The sequence below is a fragment of the Sus scrofa genome, chromosome 9, assembly GCF_000003025.6.
Source record: "Sus scrofa isolate TJ Tabasco breed Duroc chromosome 9, Sscrofa11.1, whole genome shotgun sequence".
Classification (NCBI taxonomy): domain Eukaryota; kingdom Metazoa; phylum Chordata; class Mammalia; order Artiodactyla; family Suidae; genus Sus; species Sus scrofa.
The window spans coordinates 122,541,001-122,562,775 of record NC_010451.4 but is presented as its reverse complement, the minus strand read 5'-3'; the positions used below and the strand labels follow the sequence as shown (position 1 = coordinate 122,562,775).

Below are 21,775 nucleotides of genomic sequence, written 5' to 3'. Positions count from 1 at the left end.
TCCTAGCCTTGCTCAGTGGGTTAAGGATCTGGTGTTGCCGTGAACTGTGGTGTAGGTCGCAGTGTGGCTCGGATCCTTTGTTGCTGTGGCTATGGTATAGGCCAGCAGCTCCAATTTGACCCCTAGCCTGGGATCTTCCATATGCTGTCTCTTGTGGTAGTTGAAGTATCAGAGGGAATAGAATGCATGCAATTTCTGTTTTAAAGCCATAGACAACAAACACACTGATTGAACACCCAAGAAGAACTGGTTAAGAAATCATAGAAGGATCCAGGAGTTCCCGTCATGGCGCAGTGGTTAACAAATCCGACTAGGAACCATGAGGTTGCGGGTTTGGTCCCTGGCCTTGCTCAGCGGGTTAAGGATCCGGCATTGCCGTGAGCTGTGGTGTAGGTTGCAGACTCGGCTCAGATCCCGCATTGCTGTGGCTCTGGCGCAGGCCAGCGGCTGCAGCTCTGATTCGACCCCTAGCCTGAGAACCTCCATATGCTGCAGGAAGCGGCCCTAGAAAAGGCAAAAAGACAAAAAAAAAAAAAAAAAAAAAAAAAAAGAAACCATACAAGGATCCAAACATCTCTTGGTTTGGGAGCATGAAGGTTATAATCTTTGTGTACAAGAGACCATGATTATAAAATGACTCCTTTTTGACTTTTATATGTAGTAATGTTAGATTATTATGTTTCAGTGGTGGATGTCAGCTCAACAGGCAGAAGGGGCTGGTGATTTAAGATTTTGTGACTGTATCTAACCTAAAAGCAAAATAGGCCATGGCACCTAGTCTCTCTCTCTCTCTAAACATGAAACACACTAATCAGCTGTACAGAGTTGCTTAATCCAGGAAAGTAGATATATTTAAAGCTAATAATGTTTGGAAATCTTCTAATGAGATTTTGGATTTTAGAATGTCTCAGATTAAGATACTTACCTTCTAAAAGACTAGCTGTGTAAGAGTAAGCCTTCCTCTACCCTTTGTAGCCTCCTTTCTGCACCAGCCTCCCCAAGAAAAGGAAAGTTCTTTTAGGATCTTTTCATCTGAATATGACTTACTTCACACCAGTTGACCATTTAGTTAGTGTGTATTATTGCTTCTTAAATTACTTTTAAATATAGTCTTAGAAAAATTAAATTTTTGTGCTTGGTGAAAAAATTTGATACTATAGCTGCTTAAATAATGACTGTTTTACTTTAAAATCAGCAGAGAACATAATACTCAGGTTATTTTAAAGTTTTGAACTTTGCTATTTGTCCATGAAGAATCTTCTCTAATGACTGAGAAACACTATGGGGAATGGGAGGTGGTTGCTGAGGATAGTGTCTGATAGTAAAGGTTAACTTAAGTGTTGCAATAACTTGTTCATGGAACGTGTTGTCCGATTTCTCTCCTTTCCCTTCACCTGGTTACAGAGAGGTACAGAAAGCAGTCAACACTGCACAGGGATTGTTTCAGAGATGGACAGAGCTCCTCCAGGACCCAACCACAGCCACAAGGGAAGAAATCGACTGGACCACCAATGAGCTAAGAAACAACCTCCGGAGCATAGAGTGGGATCTAGAGGACCTTGACGAAACCATCAATATCCTTTTCTGTGGTGTCTGCCATGGGAGGCAAACAGGCAGGTGGACAAGCTTTCACCCAGGTGTCTTAAGTACATAGATTAGATATTTCCTTTTATCACCGATTGACATTGCTCTTATTTGTACCATGACACACTTAAAATTGTTGTGTAATAAGCTAAGGTAGAGTTGCCAAATTCTGCTCCAGTGCATGACAGAGCCTGCAACATGGAGAAGGCATAGTGCAGTGGTTTTGAGCTTGGACCATGGGGTCAGACTGTGTGTTCACATCCTGACTCCAACAGTTACTAACTTTGGCTTTGGGTTCATTGCTCTTCAGTTTCCTCTTCAGTAGAACATTGGGATAACAGCTTTACCTAGCTCATAATTTAACAGGTAATGAGCTTAGAATGGTGTCTGATACATAGTGAGCTTCTGTAAAAGTGTTAGCTGTATCATTATGCATGGTATGTACAGACCTGTGTTATACATTGGTAATTAGAGATCAAAAGAAAATCCCTCTCTCGACTTTTTCCTGTTCAATGTCAGTGTGCATTAGAGAGGCATCTTAGACCCTGAAAGTGCATTTACTACAGCAGATCTGTTATGCTAAGTCATGCCGTTATGCCAGATAAGTCCACAGATCTAACTTTTGAACCAGAGAACTGTAAAAGCTGAATTATATGGCCTTTTTTAAACTGGAAAAATCCCATTAAATTAGAACTTTATATCAAAGATATGTCAGTTGCATGAGTTCTGAGTTCTATTTTGATTTTTCTAAGTGTGATAAAACATCAAAGAAACCAGCTTTTGTCAGGACCATTGTATAGTCAGCACACAGGTTCATGTTCAGTTGATGTGTGGAGTGCGTAATTTCTGTTAATCGTAATGACCCCAGGGCAAATTTTAATTATTTATTTATTTATTTATTGTCTTTTTGTCATTTCTTGGGCCGCTCCCTCAGCATATGGAGGTTCCCTGGCTAGGGGTCGAATCAGAGCTATAGCCACTGGCCTACGCCAGAGCCACAGCAATGCAGGATCCGAACAGTGTCTGCAACCTAAAGCACAGCTCACGGCAATGCCAGATCCCCAACCCACTGAGCAAGGTCAGGGATCGAACCCACAACCTCATGGTTCCCAGTTGGATTCATCAACCACTGAGCCATGACAGGAACTCCCAAATTTTAAATTAAGATAAATGTGGTCTCTAAATTAGTGGAGCAAAATATGTGAAGGAGTGGAATCAAAAGCACAATTACAGGGAGATAATGTCTTTCCTCAATAAAGGAGGGAAGAGAAAAAGATTAGGGGAAATAGAGAAATTGTGAGATGAAGAGGACAAAAATTTTAATAAATATTCATCATTCAGCAAATAGTGTGCTATTTACTGGACATGTTGTTAGTTACTGAGATTGGATTTGGAAGCAAAACTGTACCAGCCATCATGGAATTTATGATAGGGGTGGAGAGGGGCTTGAAAGGTGAGAGAACAGACACTGATCAAATAATAGCACAAGTGTATATGTGCGCATTCTGAGAGAAAAGTACAGAGAGCCCTGTGAGTGACATGGAGTGGAAGAACCAGGCTAGGGGTGAGGAGAGCAGAGAAGCTTCAAGGAAGAAGCCTCGATCTCTAGATTAAGAAGTAGAGTTGGCTTCTTGACACAAGTGGAATGGCCTGGAATGGCAAATGAAAATGTCTTGCAAAAGCTATCATGGGAAAGGTGATCTGGAGTCGTCACAGTGCCCTCAGGCAGCTGGAAGAGCCCAGCTCAGCTGTAGTCAGACACTCAGGGGTTTGTAGTGGACCAGGCAGGTCATCTCTGCCTTGGGGCACAAGGATCCTCATCTGGCCGTGGGCAGGGAAAGTTTGAGAATGACTAAGGTCGTGTTGACTATGTGTTCAGAAAGGCTGGGCCAGATTCGATTGCTTGCCTATGCGAGATTCTTTGGTTTAACATGATGCTGGTTGTTAGACTTTTGAAGATGAGATTGCTTTACCTTGACTTTTGGACCCACGCATAGTCGAAGCAAATCCTAGAAAATTCAACCTTGATGCGACAGAATTGAGTATCAGAAAAGCCTTCATCACAAGTACTCGGCAAGTCGTCAGGGTAAGGAATGTGATCTTACTGTGTTATTTGTGCAAGAAATAGCCAGACTTCTCAGAACTATTTCCTTTAATTGAAAGTAATAAGTCAACTCTGAAACCACTTTTTAAGATGAATTAAATGCTAGCTTTCCACATAGCTGATGGAAAAGAAATCCATTTTTAGTAATGTCAGTCTTATTTCTCATTGCAAAAATGAGAGAGTAGACTGCTGACTTTGAGAAGGTTACTGTTTAGCAGTGTCCTTCCTGTCCATACCTCTCCTTCCTCCAAACCAAATCTTCTCTCTTCTTTATTTCTTAATATACCTTTTTTTTTCTGGACAAAAGGAGGAACTGCTATTGTAGAAACCATTTGGTTTCTTGATTGATTGGTGATCACTTTGTATTGTGAAGGGTGCTCTTGCTGGGTTTGGATGGCGGCCTCTTCCACCATCTGAATTGCTTCTGGAACTCTTGCAACCCAGTTACTGACATTTTCATATACAACTGCTTGTCAGCCTTTCGGGAGTTATCCAGAGCAGCAATTATCAATCAATATCTATCAATCCAAGTGAACAAATCTTTAGTCTCAAATTATTTAAATAATAATCTATTGTTAGAAAAACCTAAGAGAAAAATAGTGTTTAAGTGAAATTTTTTTGTCGTTAAGATATGTTTGTATTTTGAAACTATATGGCTAAGCCAGTTGATTAGCATAACTAGATGTAAGAGAACCAGCTGTCTTTAACATATGTACTAGAAAGCAGCTTCCTTGAATAAAAAGACTTGGGATCATACCAGTGCTAACATATGGCTTTTTAAGAGTCATCTTAGGCAGGAACCTTGGTTTGCGTTTGCCAGAGACTCCGTGTCATGTGATTTCCTTTTGAAAATATTTCAAACGGTAGGTTATCACTGAACCTCAAAGATTCTTGTTCCTTCCTTTACTCAGTAGTTGCCTTTCTCTATACATACATCTAAATTGTTTAGAAATAAACCCATGTTTTAATAGGGCACTAACCTTTTTAGACCTAGGTGCCCCATCTATACAGTGAGCATGTGGATTAGACACTCCTAATCTCTAGCCAAGTCAGAGGCTGTTCTAATAAAGAGGCTCTTTCATTAGGTGGCATATATTTTGGTAAGGTAAATAACTTCCCAGTTACTTATTTTATAAATGTAGTGCGTGCTTTTTAAATTTTTATTTTGTCCTTTTTTTTTTTTTTAAGGGCCACACCCTCAGCATATGGAAGTTCCCAGGCTAGGGGTCCAATTGGAGCTATAGCTGCCAGCCTATACCACAGCAATGCCAGATCTGAGCCATGTCTGTGACCTATATCACAGCTCACGGCAATGCAGGATCCTTAACCGACTGAGTGAGGCCAGGGATTGAACTTGCATCCTCATGGATACTAGTCAGGTTTGTTACCACTGAGCCATGACAGGAACTCATAAATTTTTTTATGATCATTTCTTTTTCTGAGGGACACTTCCCTAGATGTTGGCATTTAAATGATGCCTTGCAGTGAAGTGTATATTCTTGACTTTAATCATTACATTTGTTCTTTCTGCAAGATAGTACTTGTAAATTCTGCAAATTGAAATTCAGAAGTCAGTATAGTAAAAATTGAGTTGTATAATTGGAATTATCATCCAAAGTTCATTTTCTAATATTTAAAAATCTTTTAAAATTACGTTCTTTGGAGGAAGTATTCTAAATCAAGCACATACTTGACAGTGTTGCCGTCCTTTTAGACTTGAAACTTAAACTATACTTAACCATGTGATCCAACTGAATGTTTTAGATTTTCTAACCATCCTACTTTTATGACCCCTTTTTTGGAAGCTGTTACTGTTTGTTCGTGGCGGGTTAATAATACTTGAGTTTTTGCTCCCCTGATTTTAATATAGTCTAATTGAGGTTTTGAGGAAGAGAAGGAAGTAGTCATTGATGCCAACTTGATTTTTTTTTCCTTCCAAAAAAAAAGCACATAGTGTTAATATCCAGAAGTCTCTGGGTTCCACATAGAAGACATTGATAGCATGGGATCAGAAAGTTAGATTTGGAAAATGAAACATAAGGCCAAGCTCATATTAGGAATTTGTACATCACAAGTTTATGTAAGCTCCTCTGTAACCATTATCGGGGCTTATCAGTGGGGTTTTGTTTAGTTGCTTAAAGAAATACATTTTGACCCACAGTTGATGCCAGTTGTGCTTTTTCCCTCTTAGGCAAGGCAGTCAGTGATAGATTATACATTTTTTATTGTTCTGTTGGCAAAGAACTAAATCTTTCTACTGTGTTTCTTCTCAGTGTTCACCATCTTTGCTTTTTTAATTATTTATTTATTTTTTTGTCTTTTTGCTTTTTCTAGGGCCACTCCCACGGCATATGGAGGTTCCCAGGCTAGGGGTCCCATCAGAGCTGTAGCCACCAGCCTACACCAGAGCCACAGCAACGTGGGATCCGAGCTGCATCTGCGACCAACACCACAGCTCACGGCAAAGCTGGATCCTTAACCCACTGAGCAAGGCCAGGGATCGAACCCGCAACCTCATCATTCCTAGTCAGATTCGTTAACCACTGAGCCACGATGGGAACTCCCCATTTTTGCTTTTTTAATAAGTCATTTTTGTTTAAAGAGTCTTGTGTATATGTGTTATTAAGGCTTACTGGAAGTTTTCACTAAAGCAAAATATTCTTGTTTTTGTGCATATAGCCTTGGTATTTTTGAGGTAATCATTTTTACATTTGTGGAGTTGCCTATACATCAGCTATTTTGCATATGAAATGTTTGTGTTATGGAAATCTATTGCAGAAGAGACTTTGGGTTGATTTAGTAGTGAAAGGTTTTGCAGTGAATGACAGACATTGAATGAGAGGTGAGGAGACCTGAGTTCTAGGCTCAGCTGAGACTTTAATAAATTTTCCTCATGGCAAGTCTTTTTTTCTTAATTAAATTATCCTCCCTAACATTCTCCAGCTTTGTTTCAGCTTTCAAAGTCAATCAGAACCATATCACCCTCCCCCTAAAGTCCAACCTTTTTTAAACCTAAGAATTGTTTATAGTCAATTATAAGTCAACATAGAAATGGCTTTGGTTAATCAAAAACGGTGATGCATCCTGTGTGGGCACAGATGACATTAGGATGTGAGACCTCTGGGAAGCACTGGGATTTACAGTGTCCTCTTCACTTGGCTTGAAAGATGGTATACAATGAAAGCGGGAGCACAAGAAAGCAGGAAATTTGTTGTTCTTTCGGCAGGTGAACCATGTTTATCGGTACTAATTGCTTCTTGATTGCTTGTTCTAAGCTTCATGTATTAGAAAGAAGATGAGTAATTATGTTTTTGGTGTGACAGGTTGTTACAAAATGCTCAAAACTGTTGAGTGACATAGTTTAAAATTCCAAAGCCTAATAAGAAGGTAATCTCTGGTATGGTATCTGGCAGCTAAAACTTACATAGAAAAAAATGCCATGGTGAAAGTAGCCATAGTTCTTTACCTTCGGCCATGGCTACACACAGGATGCACTCCATACAGCTGTTGTGTTCACTGACCATCAAAGCTAACGCCCTCCTGCCCGTACGTGCACACACACATATTTTATTAAACAGAAAATTTAAAAACTGGAACTTTTATTAATATATTTTTGCTTTTTAGGGTCGCACCGGTGGCACATGGAAGTTCCCAGGCTAGGGGTTGACTTGGAGCTGTAGCTGCCAGCCTACACCACAGCCGCAGCAATGCAGGATCTGAGCTATGTCTGCAACCTACACCACAGTTCTCGGCAACGTTGGGGATTCTTAACCCACTGAGCAAGGCCAGGAATCGAACCTGTATCGACATGAATACTAGCTGGGTTCAATACTGCTAAGCCACGACAAGAACTCCACTTAATATTTTTAAAGTGCAAATAATTTTGACGAATAAAAAGTGAAAATGCCTTTCCACTCTGTAGTTCCACTCTTAGAAATAATCACTGTTAACAGTTTTATAATATATTTTTTTCCTAGCCATTTTATGGACATTGAAGTACATTCTTAAAAGAAATGACAGGAGTTCCTGTAGTTGGTCAGCGGTAAGAAACCCAACTAGTATCCATGAGGATGTGGGTTTAATCCCTGGCCCAGCTCAGTGGGTTAAGGATCCAGCCTTGCCGTGAGCTATGGTGTAGGCTGCAGATGAGGCTAGGATCTGGCGTTGCTGTGGTGTAGGTCAGCAGCTGCAGCTCTGATTCTACCCCTAACCTGGGAACTTCCATATGCTGCAGTTATGACCCTAAAAAGAAAAAAAAAGGAAATGACTCATTAGTTTATAATTTTTTCTATGAAAAAATATTGTGGACATAGTCATATCAATACAGATACATCTAGAGCAGTGCTATCTAGCAGAAATAGGAAAATGCAAGCTATCTTTAATTTTCTAATAGTTATATTAAAAATAAAAAGAAACAGGTGAACTTATATTTTATTTAAATTTTTGTTTATATCTAGAACATTATCATTCAAACATGTAATCAATATAAAAATACTGAGATTTAAAAAAATTTTAACCATTTTTTAAGCTAAAACCAGCATATATTTTAGACTTAATAAGCACACCTTAGTTCAGAAGTGAACTTTGCATTGGAGATACTTGATCTGTATTTAGAATTTTAAAACTTACAGTTGAAAATGTTGATTTGCATACCCAGTATTTTCTAGACATATGTAAAAGTTTTCCAATAACTGAATTTAAATCCAAATTAATTAAAATTAAATAAAATTTAATTCCTCAGTTTTATTGACTCCATTTCAAGTGCTCAATATATAACTGTAGTTGGCTAATAGCTACTGTATTAGGACAGAGTAGTTTTATTCTTTTTTTATTTTTTGGCCATGCACACAGCATATGGGCGTTCCAGGCCAGGGATAGAATCCACTCTAGAGCAGTGACCGAGCCACTGCCGTGATCATTGACCCTTTTGATAGATATTTAGATGGTTGTTAATTTTTGGCAATTGTAAACCATAATTCAGGAACCTTTTTTGTGAGCATATCCTAGATATTTACTAAAAACTGCAGTGAAAATGGACATTGTATTTGTTTATTTTTCTTTTCAGGGCCATACCAGAGGCATATGCAAGTTCTCGGGCTAGGGGTCGAATCAGTCTGCAGCTGCCAGCCTATGCCACAGCAGTGCCAGATCTGAGCCGCCTCTGCAGCCTACACCACAGCTCATGGTAATGCTGGATCCTTAACCTACTCAGCGGGGCCAGGGATTGAATGCATGTCCTCATGGATACTAGTCGGGTTTGTTACCACTGAACCACAATGGGAACTCTTGAAAATGGGCATTTTATTTTATTTGTCTTTTTGCCATTTCTTGGGCCGCTCCTGCAGCATATGGAGGTTCCCAGACTAGGGGTCTAATCAGAGCTGTAGCTACCAGCCTACAGCCAGAGCCACAGCAATGCGGGATCCGAGCCGCGTCTGCAACCTACACCACAGCTCACGGCAAAGCTGGATCCTTAACCCACTAGCAAGGTCAGGGACCGAACCCGCAACCTCATGGTTCCTAGTCGGATTCGTTAACCACTTCACCACGATGGGAACTCTGAAAATGGGCATTTTAAACATTGGTTAATGTTTTCAAAGTATCCCACAAAAAGACCTTATCAATTATATTTCTGATGACAGCGTAAGAGTCTATATTTGTTAATACCTTTATGAACACTAAATAGTGTCAGTCTTTTTCGTCTTTTCCAGTCTAACTGGGAAAAATATCTCATGGCTTGCACTTCTTTGATCATTAATAGGTTAGTGCATCTTTTCATGTTTAATTATTTGTGTTTTTCTGTGAATTATCTGTTCACTTAACTCTTTGTAAGTGTAATGTCTAATACATAATATTACGTTGTATGGGTTTACTGTAAGTTACTATTATCTGGATATGATGCTTATTTCTACTTTTCTTTCATACTAAAATAACACTACATCTTTGCATGAATGTTTCAGTATATATTTTATATTACTTCTTTAAAGTCTATTGGTAGAATTACTGGGTCAAGGCAATGGATATCTGTTACAAATATCAAGGTTCTTAATACAAAATGTCAAGTTTATTTTCAAGGAAGTGGTCCAGTGTACTTTCCAGCCGTTGTTCAGGAGCAGTAGTTTTTTTAAAAAACATTTCTATTATAACAGTACAGAAAATTGCATGGGAGTTCCCATTGTGGCTCAGTGGTTAACAAATTTGACTGGGAACCATGAGGTTGCAGGTTCTATCCCTGGCCTCACTCAGTGGGTTGGGGATCCAGTGTTGCCGTGAGCTGTGGTGTAGGTTGCAGATGAGCCTTGGATCCCGAGTTGCTATGGCTCTGGTAAAGGTTGGCGGCTATAGCTCCAATTAAACCCCTAGCCTGGGAACCTCTATATGCCACGGAGGCGGCCCTAGAAAAGGCAAAAAAACAAAAAAAGAAAAATTGCATGCACCCAGAGCCTACAGCTTGAGGAGTTTATAACCTGATCACGGTTTGTGGAAGCAGCACCTAGAAGCACCTTTACAGTCACTGCTTCCCCCTTTACCGTCCTACCTTCTAACAGCAATAACATAGTCTATTGATGATGTTCAAAGTTCAGTTGGAACTTAACAGAGTTGCTTTTTCCATACATGTGTGCTGAATTTTCATTATCAAGTAATGGTCATTATTTTTAAAAAGGCTATTATAAAATGTTAAATGGATTTTTTAAGAGGCATATATTATCCCACCAGTGGACTATTCAGCTATTTGCTTTGTATAGTTATTAATATGTATTAAATAAATGGGAATGTACTATTCATACTATTTGAATATCAGAATGTCATCTTAAAATCTAATTTGAGGAATCCTGCATAATGGTTTCATTGAAGACTTAGAATTTGTGTAGATCAGAGGTTCTCAAAAGCTTCTCACCTGGGGGACTTAATAAGCTGTGCCTTTAGAGTCTGACTGTGTAGGTTTGGGTGGGGCCCAGCGACCTGCATTTTTAACACCTCAGGTAGATCCCAACCATTTAAGAAACATGGCTTATATCACTTAAGTTTCCTTTGTTTTATTTTTTATTTATTTATTTATTTATTTATTTATTTGTCTTTTTGCTATTTCTTTGGGCTGCTCCCACGGCATATGGAGGTTCCCAGGCTAGGGGTCGAATCGGAGCTGTAGCCATTGGCCTACGCCAGAGCCACAGCAACGCGGGATCCGAGCCGCGTCTGCGACCTACACCACAGCTCACGGCAACGCCGGATAGTCAACCCACTGAGCAAGGGCAGGGACCGAACCCGCAACCTCATGGTTCCTAGTCGGATTCGTTAACCACTGCACCACGACGGGAACTCCAAGTTTCCCTTGTTTTTAAATACACCAGTATCTCGATGTTTTTGGTGAATACTTTCTTTACTAAGTAAATTTCTTCAGTTTCTCTGGGTGGCATTCGTCTTTTGAAGTTTGTGAACAGATGAAATAAAGAATCCCAGAGTTTATGGGCAGCTGCACTCCAGGTAGAGCACCTGCAGATGCCCTACCTACCTGCCCAGTGTCACTTCCAAGGGTTCTTGTACCCTCTGTTGAAGGCCCCCAACATCAGGGCACTCCTTCCTAGAGGTACCCTTTCCCATCCTGGGCAGCACTGGTACTTTTAGATGTGTGCCAGTGAAATGATCTCCTTAATTCTGCTCTGCGTAATTGGCAACATTTTCCCCACAGAATAGCTAAAGTGCCTTGGAACAGGGGCCTGCCATCTGTGGCCCATAAGATCTAAGAATGGTTTTACAGTTTTTAAAGGGTGGTTTAAAAGAAAAGACAGGATTTCCCATCATGGCTCAGTGGTTAATCCGACTAGGAACCATGAGGTTGCAGGTTTGATCCCTGGTCTCGCTCAGTGGATTAAGGATCCGGCATTGCCGTGAGCTGTGGTGTAGGTCGCAGACACCACTCAGATCTGGCATTGCTGTGGCTCTGGCATAGGCTGGTGGCTACAGCTCCGATTAGACCCCTAGCCTGGGAACCTCCATATGCTGCAGGTGCGGCCCTCAAAAGACAAAAAAAAAAAAAGAAGAAAGAAAAGAAAAAACACACACAATAAATGACAGAGGCTGAATATTTAATATCTACTTCTTTCCAGAAAAAGTTTGCCAACCACTCCCTCAGTAAAATCTAAGCAGCCTGAAGGTCCTGCATGATTTGCCAGCCTTGTCTTATATCCTTCCTCCAGCACCCAGCGCACAGTGGTTCCTTCAGCCTCACGGACCTTCCTTCTCAAAAGCTAATTCACTGAGCCTTTCCTGCCTCCAGGCTGTTGTGCTTGCTCTTCCCCCTGCTGGAATTCTCTGCCCCTGCTGTTTCTGTGGTGAGCACCTTCTCTGCCCTCAGGCCTTAATCAGGTGTTACCCCATCCTTCTGAAGTGGCATACACCCACTGGATTTCAGCCCTTTTCTCCCTTCCTTCCCAACATGATAATCGCCTTGTTGAAGACTATGTGTGATTGCTGTCTGCCTCCTCTCCACCATGGCGTGAGTTGTGTCAGGCAGGGGCCTGGTCTGTATCATCACTGCTGTGCACCGGCACACACTGGGTATCGGTATTTGCCAAGTGGAGGAACAGGCAGTTTGAAGGTTGAAGCAAGGTGGTTATCACTCAGACTTAGCACAGTAGGAATTAGGGAAGCTGTGACACTATGTCTTCTACCATTTACTTGTCATGGGTCTTGGAAGAGGTTTCTAAAAGCTTAATACCTCAACATTTGCGTCTCTAAAATAACCTGCTTGCCAACAGAAAATTACAAAGTATTTTGGCAGCCTTTTTTAAAAAGAAAAATTGTATTATAATAATTATACTCAGCTGAAATCGTCTTAAGTTATATTGGGTTATAATTAAATATGATGCCGATGGCTCACATTTAATAGTGTTTTGTAGTAATGGGTCCATTCATTTTTCCTTCCACACAAAATTATTTTTGATACCATTCTGGAAATTCTGGTTTTAGAAATAGTCTAGGAGTTCCCGTCGTGGTGCAGTGGTTAACGAATCCGACTAGGAACCATGAGGTTGCGGGTTTGATCCCTGGCCTTGCTCAGTGGATTAAGGATCCGGCGTTGCCGTGAGCTGTGGTGTAGGTCGCAGACTCGGCTCAGATCCTGTGTTGCTATGGCTCTGGTGTAGGCCAGCGGCTACAGCTCCAGTTAGACCCCCAGCCTGTGAACCCGCCATATGCCGCGAGAGTGGCCCAAGAAGTGGCAAAAAGACACATACACACACAGAAAGAAATAGTCTATATGACTCCAACTCAGGAATAAGTTAGCTGTTTATCACCATTTGATAGTGTTCTTTGGTGTTTAATGGTAAATATATTCTAAAGTGTGTGTGTGTTTTCTTTTTACGGTGCCCTGAGGCATATGGAGGTTCCCAAGCTAGGGGTCGAATTGGAGCTGTAGCCACCAGCCTACGCCCCAGCCATAGCAATGCCAGATATGAACTGAGTCTGCGGCCTACACCACAGCTCATGGCAACACCAGATCCTTTAACCCACTGAGCAAGGCCAGGGATCGAACCTGCTTCCTCATGGATACTAGTCAGGTTCGTTACTGCTCAGCCACAACAGAAACTCCTGAAGTGTGTGGATTTTTACATGTATTATGCTTGAAAATGCTAGCCCTTGAACCCAAGCTTCTGTTTGTGTCCCCCAGGGTTGATGTTTATTGGCTAGGTGACCTTGAGAAAGCCTCTTGGTCTTTCTAGATCTTACTTAGTCTCCTCAACTGTAAAATGAAGATAAAACCAGCTTCACAGTATCATTGTAAAGTCACTAATAAATGTGTCTATGTGTTTAGCAGTGTTTGCAGCCTATGGTAGGTACAGGGCGGATGGCGGAGGGCTTTCATTTTCCTTATATTTAAATTTAGTATCCAGGTTACTTCTTTTTTAAGGATATGTCCTTCTTTTTATTTTCTTAGTTATTATTTTTACTTTATGGCCACACCTGTGGCATATGGAAATTCCTGGAATTGAAAGCAAGTCATAGCTGTGACCTACAGTGCAGCTGTGGCAATGCTGGATTCTTTAATCCAGTATACTGGGTCAGGAATGGAACCTGCATCTCTGCAGCAACCCAGGCTGCTGCATCCAGATTCTTAACCTATTGTGCCACAATAGAAACTCCTCTATTTATTTTTGAGACTGTTAATTTTTGAGACATGTTAATTATGGTTTTGTTTAAGGATGTTATTTGTTTTCTTGTCTCCTATTTCATTAGGACATGAAGGATCAGATGTCAACTTCATCTATACAGGCTTTAGCTGAAAGGAAAAATAGACAGGTGAGTAAACATCAGAATGTACAGTATCAATCGAAGAAAATTCACAGTTACGTAGAATTTAAAAATTCTGACATCTGTATTTCATGCGTTCAAGCAGGGGACCTTGTATGCTGAGCCCCTAGTGCTGCTGTCAGGGAACCTCCCCTCCTCTCCCTCACACCCTCTGGTTGTCCCCTCTGGGCTCTTTGCACCCTCTGTGAACCTTACAGCCCTTACCACACAGCCATTTATTCTGCACCTGTTGAGCATATTCTGTGTGCCAGGCACTCTGTTAAGAGCTGTAATTGCTTAGTTTCTTGATTTTTCTCTGCTGGACCCCAAGCTCCTTTGTGAGCAAAGAGGGATTGTGTCAAGGCCTTTTTTCTTTCTTTTTTTTATTTCTAGCAGCTATTACATTGCCTATGCATAGAACTCAGTAGACATTGAAGGACTGAAATTTTATGTAAAGCATTTCAGGAACCTTAAATGTGTGTTAATTTAATGCGTGTTAAATGAAACCTTCTACTATTTTACGTATCTTTTTTTTGATGTGAGGTCCAGTTTTTATTAGATAATTATATATAATAATTATAACTTATTACAAATAAATTATGAAACTAATACATTTCAAAAACTAAAACCCAGGCATTGACACATAAAAAATAAGAGCTATTGGAATTCCTGTTGTAGCTCAGCAGAAACAAGTCTGACTAATATCCATGAGGACGCAGGTTCGATCCCTGGCCTCACTCAGTGAGTTAAGGATCCAGCATTGCCGTGAAGTGTGCTGTAGGCTGACGATGCGGCTCAGATCCCATGTGGCTGTGGCTGTGGTGTAGGTCGGCAGCTATAGCTCCGATTCAACCTGTAGCCTGGGAACTTCCATATGCCACTGGTGCAGCCCTAAAAAGCAAAAAAAAAAAAAAAAAAAAAAATTAGTTTGTCATTTTTAACTGAGAATCGGGAGTTTATGAGGTAAATCCTGTATACCTAAGGGTGTTTCTGGACTCACTTAATTTTGAAAACAATTATAAAAGCTTGAAGAAAGGGAGAGAACTTTCCAAATATCACCCAACTTAATTTTCCTCTTTCCTTTCCCTGCATTTCAGTTTTCAAGTCTTTGTTTTGTTTTTGTTTTTGTTTTCCTTCTCATCTATCTCCCTTGCTCTTAACAATGCAACTAGGAAAAACCATTAGCTCACCCATCCTGTCTGGCACTAACTCTTAGATGCAGCTAGTAAACGGCTACAAGCTGGCTAAGTTTTGGAGTTTTCCTTTTCATTTCCGCTTTAGCTTACAGAAGCTGAGTGCCTGCACCTGGGGTAGTTGCGACAGTGAGTAGTGACACCTATCTTCTCTTACTCCTGTTTGAATTTTTCTTCTCTAGATAGCTTAGTTGAACTAACATAAATGTGTAGCCTTTCCAAGTATGGCTGGGAATTTTATTTTAGGCAGGAGAGAAATGTCTTCGAGTCACTGGTTTCCAAGGCATAGCAGGGGTCAGAGTTCTCCAAGCACTCACACAGGCAGAGTCCGTGCGCTGCGCCCTGCTTAGCTGGGACCCGTGGCTCTGGCGCCTTCACACAGGCTGGTCCTCAGGGCTCTGGGCCCTCTCTCCATCTTCTTTCCCACTGAACAGACTCCCTGGAGGTCAGGTTGAGGAAATCTCAACTTCTTCACAATAAAGCACAGTTGATTCTTAACAGCATGACATGTGTCCACCCAAGTAGACCATGGATGAGCTAGAAAAAATAGCCCCAACTGTGGCTCCAGGAGCTCCAGTTTTCGGTCCATAGCCTAATGATGCACTGTAGCCTTTTTCTGACCTTGAAAAAATTATCACCAGTCCCCACTATCTTTCATAGAGTTCTTAGAGTTTTTGTGTCAGAACGAGCAGGATCTTTTAATTTTTTTTTTTTTGTCTTTTTAAGGCCGCATGCACGGCATATGGAGGTTCCCAGGCTAGGGGTCAAACTGGAGCTGTAGCTGCCAGCCTACGCCACAGCCACACCAACACCAGATTGAGCCACGTCTGCCACCTTCAGCACAGCTCATGGCAACGCTGGATCCTTCACCCACTGAGTGAGGCCAGGGATTGAACCCATGTCCTCATGAATACTAGTTGGGTTTAACTGCTCAGTCACCACGGGAACTCAGAAGAAGAATCTTAGTTGTCACCTTCTTCTGGTTCTTTGTGCAGGGCTGGTCTGAGCAGTTACTTTGACCAAGTCAGAAAGGCTTGTAGGGATCCCAGGCAGGGATCCCACATTCCTGGCTGGCCTCCTCATAGAAGGCATTCCCAAACTTAGCCTTTTCTGGCTGCAAACTTCCTCAAATTTGTATTGGGAAACCTGAGCCTGGCTTAGGCATGGAGAACTCTGACTTTAGGACTAGCACTCGCCTGGGTCATCAGAGTCAGGCATCCACTGTAGCCATACTGCCTAGTGAACCCCCCCCCCGTTCCATCTGGAAAACCTGTGGCCTTTTAGTTCAACTGAAGGGCATTGGGATTTATCTATAGGTTACATTAGTGGTTCTTATGCCTTCCGTGTGTGAGGGGTGATGACTTGTGATTTTGGGGAACTCTGTCCTTCCCCCTCCCCAAAACCAAAAACATCCCTGGGTCATACTTAAATAAAAAGAACTCCAGACTCGGGAATCAAACTAAAACCCACACCAGGTGTCTGGTGAACTTGCAAGGGTGCTAGGAAGAGCTGGCCTGAGGACACCAAGTGTTTTTTAGATCCATAAAGCAGTACCCACACAGGCATTTGTTGATTTAAAGTTGACTTTTGTTTGCATTTCATTGGACAGAGCCCATTTGCAAGTCTCACTGGGAGATCTTGGAGACAGAGTTCCTTCCTAGCATTGGTTAAATTGTACCACGCAGGCACCAGCCTCCACCACTACCTAAAAGGCTGACCCCAGAGAAGATGGCGTATGCACAGCGGGAGAGCTCTCTATATCACGGTGATGGGGCGCTCGTTCAGAGGTGCTAATTGTTTCTTCTGCCTTGCCCTCGCAGGCCCTGCTAGGAGACAGTGGCGGGCAGAACTGGAGCACTGGGACGACGGATAAATATGGGCGCCTCGACCGGGAGCTCCAGCTGGCCAACTCCCATTTCATCGAGGAACAGCAGGCACAGCAGCAGGTACCTGAGACCCACAGCTGAGGACAGGGAGGTAGGAGGTGGGGGCACCTCCCTCCGCTCCCCTGCCAGCAGGCCTTTGTTGCTAATGACAGGCGGGATGGACCCGAGCTCGCCCTGCAGCTGCCTGAGTCTACCTGTGTGATGATTGCCTGTATCAAGGGTGTTTACAGCTTCCTTCAGAGCATGACAGCTTGAAGAGAACCAAGCTTGATTAGATTTCTTAGGACAAGCAGACCAGACACCCAGAGCTAACAGAGGCCATTGACTTAAAAATAGTAGCCTCTTCTGCATCCTCTACTTGTGAGCTCAGCTTTTTGTTCATTTCCACAAAGGCACTTTCAGAAAAATTGAGTCTTTGTTTTTTCATTGAAAATTATTGTTGGTTCCATTATACATAAAAAGTGATTGCTTTGGTGGAAGTTAAAGGGTAAAAGGAAGGTGAGATTGGTTACATCTGTATAATTGCTTCTGCTGTGCCGTCATATTACTAAAAGGAAGCTAATGGTAAAATGTCTGGGCATTTGAGGATTATCTATGTGTCAGAACTATTGGTTCTTAAATATGGTGTTTCCTGTATACCCATAAGTTACATGTTCCTCTTCCATTAGCACATTGGCCTAACCAGTTGTCTACTTAAATCTCTATTAGCCAAGAAAACTTTTTTTTTTTTAATAAAAAGTGAGGAGGCTAAAGTAATTCTTGCTCAAAAGTTGTCCTGGAGGTAACTTGCTGCCTCAGAGCCTCTTCTAGTTTGTCCTTGAGGAGGGAGCAGTAGACTCTGTGTGCATGGTTTTCTCACGTCCAGAGAAGATCTGCCAGACTTTCTCTTGTAGTTAAGCTGTGGCTGGCTGTGGCGGATTGAGACCTTGACCCTGGCAGCGGGCTTCCTTTTCCCAAGCTTCCCCATGTGTCTCTGGTCACTGCACAGGTGCTTTTGCCTATTGTCTGCTCCTTGTTGGACTTCAGCCAAGCAGGGTAAATCTCCCTGGGTGGTTTCAAGCCCTGCTGACTGTTCACAAGTTGGAGCAGCAGGGGATGGCCATAGCTTGACAACCCAGCCTTTTGAGCAGCATGTTCTCGGAGGCGACGGTCTGGTCCTTTGATTTCTGGGCTTTGCTTCTGAATGTGAATTGTCCCGAGTTGGCAAAGAAGCTAGCAGCTGCTCGGGTGCTGGGCTTGGAATCAGGTAAGATGGATTTAATTGCTTATTTCCCATTTCTCTGGCACCAGCTGATCGTGGAACAGCAGGACGAGCAGTTGGAGCTGGTCTCTGGCAGCATCGGGGTGCTGAAGAACATGTCCCAGCGCATCGGAGGGGAGCTGGAGGAGCAGGCAGTGTGAGTGCTGAGACGCCCCTCTTGCTGCAGGGAGGTGGGGAGGACCCCTAAAAAGCCTGACAGTTACATGGCTAGAAAAACCAAAAGCTGTTTTGTTTATAGCTGCATCTTTATTCTGTTTTACAAACTAGCCTCTCCAAAAGAAGCAAATCTGTCAGATGCAATTTTCAACAGGGTTTAGGCAAAGTTATTAATATTTTTAAACACCTGAAAAAACAGGTGCAAATTCCTCTGGACACTTGAAGTGCTGTTATGAATGGACATGTGAAACTGATAATGGCTGTGTGACCTCTGGAGATACTTGTCCCAAAGAGGAGAGGACCTAGGTCACCTTAACATCCTGTGACTCTCCAGCTACACCAAATAGAACTTTTTGCTCTGCATCTTAAATTTTGATTTCCATAAAGGAAATAAAGTATAAATTTAGTTCCCATTAATAAAAAAATCTTCCTCCTCCAAAATAAAAAGTGAAAACACAAAAGACATAACTGGATTTTTTCGTTTTTCCTTAAGAATGATCTCTTTGTGCACCCCACCCATCCTTTTTTGGCCATGCCCACTGCATGTGGAAGTTCCCGGGCCAGGGATTTAAACCTGAGCTGCTACAGTGCCAACGCTAACCCACCGATCCAGCAGGGCACTCCCATGTGCTCCTAAAGTATGATACCCAAACCAGCATTCTTAAATGATGCCACATAACACCCTATTTTACAAATATTTTTTTCTGAAAAAAACAAACAAACAAAAAAAAACGCAGTTCTGCTAGGATATTTCAGACACTCTTCTACCTCAGTTTTGTGTTCCACATCATAGATTCATTCATTACAGATTCAAACTGGGCATCTTGTTCTGTGGGAAGTCCTCTGGTATCCAAAGAAGAGCCAGGAGAATAGACGGTGTCTCTGTCATCATAGAGGCCACTGGATGGATTGCTACAGGTCATTAATGGTGACAGAGAAGTGCAGGGTGCCATGATGGGGGAAGTGCGAGTGCCTGGAGAGCCCTGATAGCCTAAACTGCAGACCTAACGTCTAAAGTCCCTGAGACGAGAAGAGGGGTTAACAGGGACTGGAAGGATGAGTAGAAGGCAGCCAGGCGGGGTGAGATTGGGGGTGGGAGGAGGGAGCGGAAAGGGGGTCTAATGAAAGGACGGAAGAGCCCCTGTGACAATTCAGAGCTGGAAAAGTACATGGAACAGAGAAGGTGAGTGTGTCCAGAGCATGGGGATTGAGAGGGATGTTGCAGGAGTCAAATCAAGGAGGCAGAGAACGGATCAGAGAAAGCCTTAGAAGCCATGTTAAGGAGGTAGGACTTTTTATGCAAAGGGTAATGGGAAATAGAACCCCAGCGAAGGAAGGCTGTTGTTAGTAATGCCATGATCGGGTTTACCTTTGGGGGGAAGCCCATGTATCTGTGGTCTAGATGGTGAACCATAGTGGAAAAGACCAGACGCAGGGAGACCAGGAAGCTGGCGGAACAGGAATCTAGGCATTCAGATTAATTTGTCTAAAATGCGTACCTACCCTAAAATTCATTATGGGAATAGGAAAGGACTAATTGCTTGAGCAATTATCCATGTGAGGGAGACAGCAGAGCCTGGCGGACATCCATTTAAAGATGGTGAAGAGAACACAACCTTTCATCTCTGCTCCCTCTCTAAAGTCCACTGGAATAGTGACGGATTAACTTTTTTTAATAGCATAAAACCTGTGGAACATAGAGCTTCAAATAAGAAACAAAGGCCATAACAGTGTAGATCCTGGGAAGGAGAAAGATGAATGGTTACTGACCCAGCAGACCAGAGAAGTCCTCAGCCAGCAGAGGGAGAGCCAGGGAGGAGTGTGATTCATGTCCCAAGCCCTTGAGCCGGGAAGACGGTGTAACCCTGAATGTTGACCTTCTCAAACTGTGACACAGTTACATTGGAAGGAAGGGGGAAGGGGAGTGGGAAGGAGGCAGAGGTGGGGAATGAAATGGAAGGAGGGCTAGGCCCTAGCCTCTCGTTGTGTCTTGAGTCAGCTGGCTCAGCGAGCATGTAGCTCCAAAAACCAGAAGCAGCACTGAGAGTGTAGTGTGAGGGGCTGAATATCCTCAGGACAGGAGACAGTGTGGTTCTTTATTTTTATTTTTGCTTTTCAGGGCTGCTCTGCTACATATGGAAGTTCCTGGGCTAGGGGTTGAATCATAGCTGTAGCTGCTGGCCTATATCACAGCCACGCCAGATCTGAGCTGTGTCTGCGACCTATACCACAGCTCATGGCAGCGCCAGATCCTTAACCCACTGAGCGAGGCCAGAGATCGAACTTGCTTCCTTGTGGATACTAGTCGGGTTCATTACTGCTGAGCCACAACGGGAACTCCAAAGTGTGTTTTTTTCTAAAAGGCCTTGTAGGACTATTTAGCTCCACAAATTGTATAACTAATAAAAATAATAAGGAAAAAAGATGGGTCCTAGACTTAGACCTGTGCTGTCCAGTACAGTAACAACTAGCCACATGTGGCCATTGAGTACATGAAATGTGGCCAGTTTGAATTGAGATTGGCCCAGAGTATAAAACATTTTGAAGACGTAGTATGACAAAAATGTAAAATCACATGTTGAAATAACATTTTAGATGTATTACACTAAATCAAACATTACTGATTTCACTTTTAAAAAATGTGGCTACTAAAAAGTATCAAGTGATAGAGTTCCTGTTGTGGCTTGCAGATTAAGAAGCCGACTAGTATCCATGAGGATGCAGATCCTAGCCTAGCTCCATGGATTTAAGGAGTCTTAACTAGCATTGCTGCAAGCTGCAGTGTAGGGCACAGATGCGGCTTGGATCTGGTGTGGCTGTGGCCAGCAGCTGCAGCTGATTCTACCCATAGCCTGGGAACTTCCATATGCCACGTGTGTGGCCATAAAAAAAAAAATTAAGTGGCGTATGTGACTTGAATTATATTTCTTTTGGATATCTCTGAGTGAGTTAGATCTGGTCTAGAAACTTAAATGAGTTCTTGGGCCAGAGGTTGGATGACTTAGCTGTTTTGTCTTCAGTAGGAAAAGTCCTGCCCAGCACATAGAGTATATGTGTATCAGCATGTCCCGTGTATCAGCGTTTGGCCCTGCCTGGATAAGTCTGCCAGCTGCAGGGCCAAAATGCTACCAGGCTCTAAAATGAGCTAAAAATGTTTTAATTTGAAAATTCAGGAAAGGGACAAAGACTTGTTTGTTTCGTTGTCAACACAGAGTTTGTTTAATGAGTGAGTTAATGAGGAGTTGGTTGCCCAAATCCTGCAGGGCTGTCAGGTGCCTTGTGTGGGCACAGACCAAGACCA

General features: G+C 42.4%; 1 protein-coding gene across 3 annotated transcripts in view; it reads left to right on the top strand.

Annotated features, from left to right (window-relative positions):
• STX6 (syntaxin 6) overlaps positions 1–21,775 on the top strand; it is a 46,895-nt gene that overhangs the window by 17,856 nt on the left and 7,264 nt on the right. For 2 of the 3 annotated variants that reach the window (NM_001243720.1, XM_021102005.1), the window contains exons 2-6: positions 1,405–1,574; positions 3,576–3,670; positions 13,925–13,987; positions 16,992–17,117; positions 18,348–18,454. In NM_001243720.1, coding sequence (NP_001230649.1) covers positions 1,405–1,574; positions 3,576–3,670; positions 13,925–13,987; positions 16,992–17,117; positions 18,348–18,454 — 561 coding nt within the window. Of the gene's footprint in view, positions 1–1,404; positions 1,575–3,575; positions 3,671–13,924; positions 13,988–16,991; positions 17,118–18,347; positions 18,455–18,673; positions 20,669–21,775 lie in introns of those variants that run through there. The other variant, XM_013979910.2, reaches the window with a different exon arrangement.